The sequence below is a fragment of the Lissotriton vulgaris genome, unplaced genomic scaffold (genome assembly GCF_964263255.1).
Source record: "Lissotriton vulgaris unplaced genomic scaffold, aLisVul1.2 SCAFFOLD_921, whole genome shotgun sequence".
Taxonomy (NCBI): domain Eukaryota; kingdom Metazoa; phylum Chordata; class Amphibia; order Caudata; family Salamandridae; genus Lissotriton; species Lissotriton vulgaris.
The window spans coordinates 158,736-164,096 of NW_028255581.1; the positions used below are offsets into that span (position 1 = coordinate 158,736).

At 45.6% G+C, this 5,361-nt stretch overlaps 1 protein-coding gene and 1 pseudogene across 1 annotated transcript; both read left to right on the forward strand.

Moving 5' to 3' along the window:
- Positions 1 to 261: 261 nt before the first annotated feature.
- Positions 262 to 1,219, forward strand: LOC147659070 (uncharacterized; annotated as a pseudogene).
- Positions 1,220 to 2,259: 1,040 nt separating this feature from the next.
- Positions 2,260 to 5,158, forward strand: LOC147659071 (uncharacterized). The gene is given in 2 exon segments (XM_086951989.1): positions 2,260 to 4,967; positions 4,969 to 5,158. Coding segments are annotated over 2 exon segments (2,616 nt in total). The 5' UTR covers positions 2,260 to 2,459; the 3' UTR covers positions 5,077 to 5,158.
- Positions 5,159 to 5,361: the final 203 nt, after the last annotated feature.

Here is a 5,361-nt window from a genome sequence, read left to right on the forward strand (position 1 = left end):
CCACAGACAGTTAAGGACATGCAAAAGTTCCTGGGACTAGTGAACTATGTCAGACAGTGGATCTTTGATTATGCTACTATAACTGGACCACTCTTGAAAGCTGTCAAAATGGCTAAGGACAGGCATAACAAGATTGACTGGACACCTGAAATGACATCAGCCTTTGTAAAATTAAAAGATGAGATTACAAATGCACCAGTGTTGGGATCTCCTGATTATACAAAGGAATTCTATCTGTTCACACATTGTAATGGACAGGTCATGACAGCAGTCCTCACCCAGAAATACCCCTTGGGTCCCAAACCAATTGCATACTTCAGTGGCATGTTAGACTCAGTGATGAAAGGCCACTATCCTTGTGAACAGGCTCTTTCAACAGCAGCATTCGCCGTTGAGAAAAGCACCCCCATAGTCATGGGCTCCCCTCTGACGCTGTACAATGAGCATGCTGTCTTTGCAATAATACAGAAAGCTAAAACAACTCTTACCACACAGAGAGTATCAGGATATGAAGTCATACTGTCATTGCCTTCATTGAAGGTTGTAAAATGCCACACTGTGAATCCAGCCACGTTCTTTTCACATCCGATTGCGACAGCTGACGATGACACCCATGATTGTGCCACATACTGCCCAGATGAGTCAGGCACAGCAAAGGAAGACCCATTACCAGACAGTGTAATTTACTTTGTTGATGGTTCTTCTACGATTGATCAAGAGACAGGGATCAGGCATACAGGGGCAGCTGTAGTCAGAGCACAACAGAATAACTCCTCAGACACTCTGGACATTGTACAGCAGATAACATTACCACCCCATTACTCAGCCCAGGCAGCTGAGTTGGTGGCATTAATAGCCGCCTTGAAGCATGGAGCTAATGAAAGAATTACTGTGTACTCTGATTCAGCATATGTCACCACAACAACGCATTCCAGCATATTGAGATGGAAAAGGCGCGGGTTTCTTAAAACAGATGGCACGCCTGTAATGCACAAAAAGTTACTTGCAGAACTAATTGACTCCTTGACACTGCCAGCAGAAGTAGCAGTAGTGAAATGTGCAGCACACACGAACGGCCAAGATTTTGTTTCCAGAGGAAATGCAATGGCAGATTGGGCTGCTAAAGCAGCAGCTAAAGGCCAAAGTTGTACACAACAACCATCCCCGACACAGACTGACTGCACCCCCATCTTGCTTGCAAAAAATACACCCCCAATAGCGCAGGAAGAGATGCAAAACACAGATGAGGACACCAGCAAGTCACCACTCCCAGATACACCCGACCCAACACTTCCATATACAATTGATGACACACAGCAGTTTGACATCATTGCACAGTTGCACCTCAGAGAGATACAAGAAAGTGCCCAAGCTGAAGAAAAAGAGTTATGGAAGAAGAGGGGAGTACAACAGGATGCCTCAGATTTTATTTACAGACAGACAATGACAGGGAAGCCTGTCATGCCACAGGCTCTTTTGCAAATAGCACTTACCCAGCTGCACCTTCCTACACATGTCCCTCGTGATATCATGTCCTCTAACCTGCAGGCAGAATGGTTCATCCCCAATGCACATGAGCAGATACAACTCTTTGTCCATCAGTGCCTTATATGTCAGCAGTATTCACCCAACCCAGCTATGAAAACAGTTGCTTCAACAATACCAAGGCCTAAGGGTCCCTTCAGGGAACTCCACATTGACTATGTGGACATGCTTGACAGATGTAACAACTACCGATACCTCATCGTGGTAGTATGTCCCTTCTCACGATGGATTGAGGCTGGACCTTGTGTCCATTGTGAAGCAAAGGCCGCAGCTACCTTCCTACTTCGTGAGGTCATATGTCGCTGGGGATTACCAGAATCTATCCGCAGTGACAATGGCGGCCATTTTTCAAACTCCATCTTTGAGATAATGGCCACCATGTTAGGACTAAAACATAAACTTACTTCAGCCTATCACCCACAGAGCAATGGTATTTGTGAGCGCCTCAACGGATTGCTCAAAGCCAAGATCAGCAAAATAAGTGCCACTATTGGAAAGAAATGGCTCTATTGCCTCCCAATTGCTTTATTTGCACTCAGGAACAGCCCCAGCTCTGATCATCACCTCACACCTCACCAGCTTGTCACTGGCAGATCAATGAATATGGTTGTTCCTTCCACCAGACCTAAAGTAGACAATGAAACGTCTTCCGAGATTGTGAAAGCTGAATTATTTGATTATTTGTGTGCCCTAACCCGTGCTGCTAGGTTTCTTTCCATTCAGACATCCAAGACAAAGAAAAAGGACAGCACCAGCAAGGACGGCACAATTTCCGATGAACTTTTGCCTATCCGCCCTGGAACACAGATCTTCATAAAGAAGCAAGTACGGAAGTGGAGAGACCCTAAGTACGAGGGACCATACCTGGTCATTGACTCTTCACCCACTGCGGTCCGAATTGCCGAACGCAAAGCATGGGTTCATTTGAACCACGTGAGGATCCACCCGGCACCAACAGAGACTTGAACTTCAACAGGAAGGAGGGCATCTTATTTCCTATGACGATCCAAGACCGTGAATATGGAAATCGAATGAGGGTCTATGGAATAAGAGACAGTAACAGACCAACGCCTCTTACCAAGATTTCAGTTAAAAAGATATGTACAGTCATTCTTATATTATTTGTTATGTTCGTTGCTTCAATGGCTATATTACATTGGCTTGCATTACAAGCAGAGAGAGAGAAGGCTATATCAAGTCAAGTTAGGCCTACCATCTCAGTAGGATATCACATGCCTAAAACAAGTCCTGGTAACATACTAGATGAAGAATACACCAGCAATGGCTGCACCACCCCTGTACCCACGACACCTTCCACACCCTCTGTAGACCACACCGAGTGGAACAGGGTACTTGATATCACTGTGAATGCCCCTGGGAAAGGTGTCCCTAGACGTTTCCGTCAGCATAAAAGGAGTGTCAGGTATAAAATGGGTCGCAATAAAACACCAAGGAGATATACCCCTCGCACACAACGTAAGGAGAAAGACACAGAACAAATATCAAACTGGGTTAGTGATCTCCAGGACACAGTTGTGTACACATTCGAACAACACTCTATGCCTGATTTTTTCTCCCAGCGCCCTGGTATGTCAGTACAGAATGACGGTACCCATAATGCATTGTTAGATAATATGTGGTACAGAGACATGAGGGAGGTGGGGAGGAAAGCCACGAATGATTCCTGCTTTGTGTGCTCATACATTCCACATGCTGTAGGTGCAGACAAATTGCTCATTCCCAAAGAGATTCCACCGGCCACTGCCAAATGTCTCCTACACCTGTTCCTTTGCCGCATACATGGTCAGATACAGCTCCAGTCAGCAAAAATTAATACAGCATTTGTAAACGTCTCAGACTGGGACAACAAGTATGTTACATTCACTGTTGTTTCTGACCCAGTAGAATTTGAGAGAAGAATGGAAGTTTACCATGAAATGGGAGTACCTGCTAATATGATACAGGTCTGGGAATATCAGTTTAGAAAATTAGGATACTTCACCTTCCCAACACCCCCATCAAAATGCCACTCACCCGAATACCAACAGACTAACCATACCCATAACGCATGCCCTTGTCAGTGGAGACCCATTCTGCGCCTGAGGGCCAATATATATTTTAATAACAGATGGAATGGGCCACATGATTTAATATGCAAGGCAGCATCTTTAGGTAGCCCGGTTGAAGGTCAGGAGCATAAGCATTATACAAATGAGACTATTGGGAGGGAATGTGCTGAGATATGGGCACAGGAAACTAGAAGATATACCCTCAATGAGGGTACAAAGTACAAACCTAAAAGAGCATACAAACTTAAGTCTCCTCTCCTTTGCTTCCTAGGTACCGGAACAGTGCCTGTGGGTCGAAACACAAATTGCAGTCACACAGTCTTTAATTTTGACCTCCAGCACGGTACCTCTAGTCTCATGGACATCTACTGGGCATGCGGCGAGCACATCTACCTGCAGCTGCCCCCCCACTGGCAAGGACTATGTTCCATTGTGACAATGCATGAACTACATCTTGTTGTCCCTGCAGCGAACATTTCCCACATCCACACACACCCAATGGCAGATGACGTTACCCTGCTTCATCATGGGAAGAGAGAAATAATGAAATACTTCTCAGATGGCCCTTTTCAGAAAATACCTCAGGATTACAGACTCTTCAATGATGCCGAACTTTTCTTTGGGGGAGTTATCCCCATGTTCCAGACTAAAGCCAATGCTCGCTGGCTGCAAGTGACCAGATATGAACTAATGCAGCTTATCAACAACACCCGGGATGGGTTCAACGCCGTGAAAGAAGAACTTCGACCTCTACGACTTATGGTTCTAGAGCACAGATATGTTCTAGACCAGCTAACAGCAATGAATGGTGGTGTGTGCGCCAAGGTGGGAAAATCCTGCTGCACGTTCATTTTAGCGAACGACGCTGACAACGGAACACTCACGAAGGCCATCGAGGATTTGGACAACTTGGGGAAAGAGATGCATGAGGAAGGAGGTGCTGAAGCAGATCTCTTAAATGGCTGGTTCAATTTGAACTGGATGCCTTCATGGCTGTCTGCAGTGCTTACATTTTTAATGCCAATTTTCTGTGTACTGTTATTGTTGTGTTTTGGATCACAGATACTGATATACTGTGTAAAGAAATTTAGTTCTAAAATGATAGGGATGAATTATGCAGGCTCAGGTTCATATACTGGAATTCGTAGGGCTAAGGGAGATGATGGAGAGACGACAATGATGAGCATAGTGGAGTTGACCATTCCTGACTCCCGCCCATTGCCAGACATTCCTGTAATTAGTCAATATCAGGCCCAGGTGCATAGAGTCCCATCACGTTCACCACAGGGGGACTTGATGCGTCCCTATGAGACAATGTGTGATAATTTAGGGAAGACAGATGCAGATTCAGGAAAAAGTGCAGGACAAAGATTCAGAGGAACAGCCTCTTTGCGACTCGCCCTGGCCTCTTCCCCCGTCTCCAGCTAAGTATGCAGTTCGAATGGTGTTTAAAGATGTTTGATTAAGTTCGAATTTCGAACTTGAGGGGGGAATGTTGGAGTAAGAATTTTTACCTGCACAGCTATCCAAGGACACACCTGTCACCTGCACAACATAACCCCTGTGTAGGCCCTGCTGTTTAAAGGTTACAGGCCTCAGTTACATTGCCCTGGGCACTGCCATTTTCTCTTAGCTTAAACAGAAGCAGAAAGCAAGTCTGACCCAAGATTCACCCAGCTGCTCTTGCCTGCAAGGACCCGCACCCCCACCAGGCCCCACCTCATTGTATATTTCTCACAAACAGCAG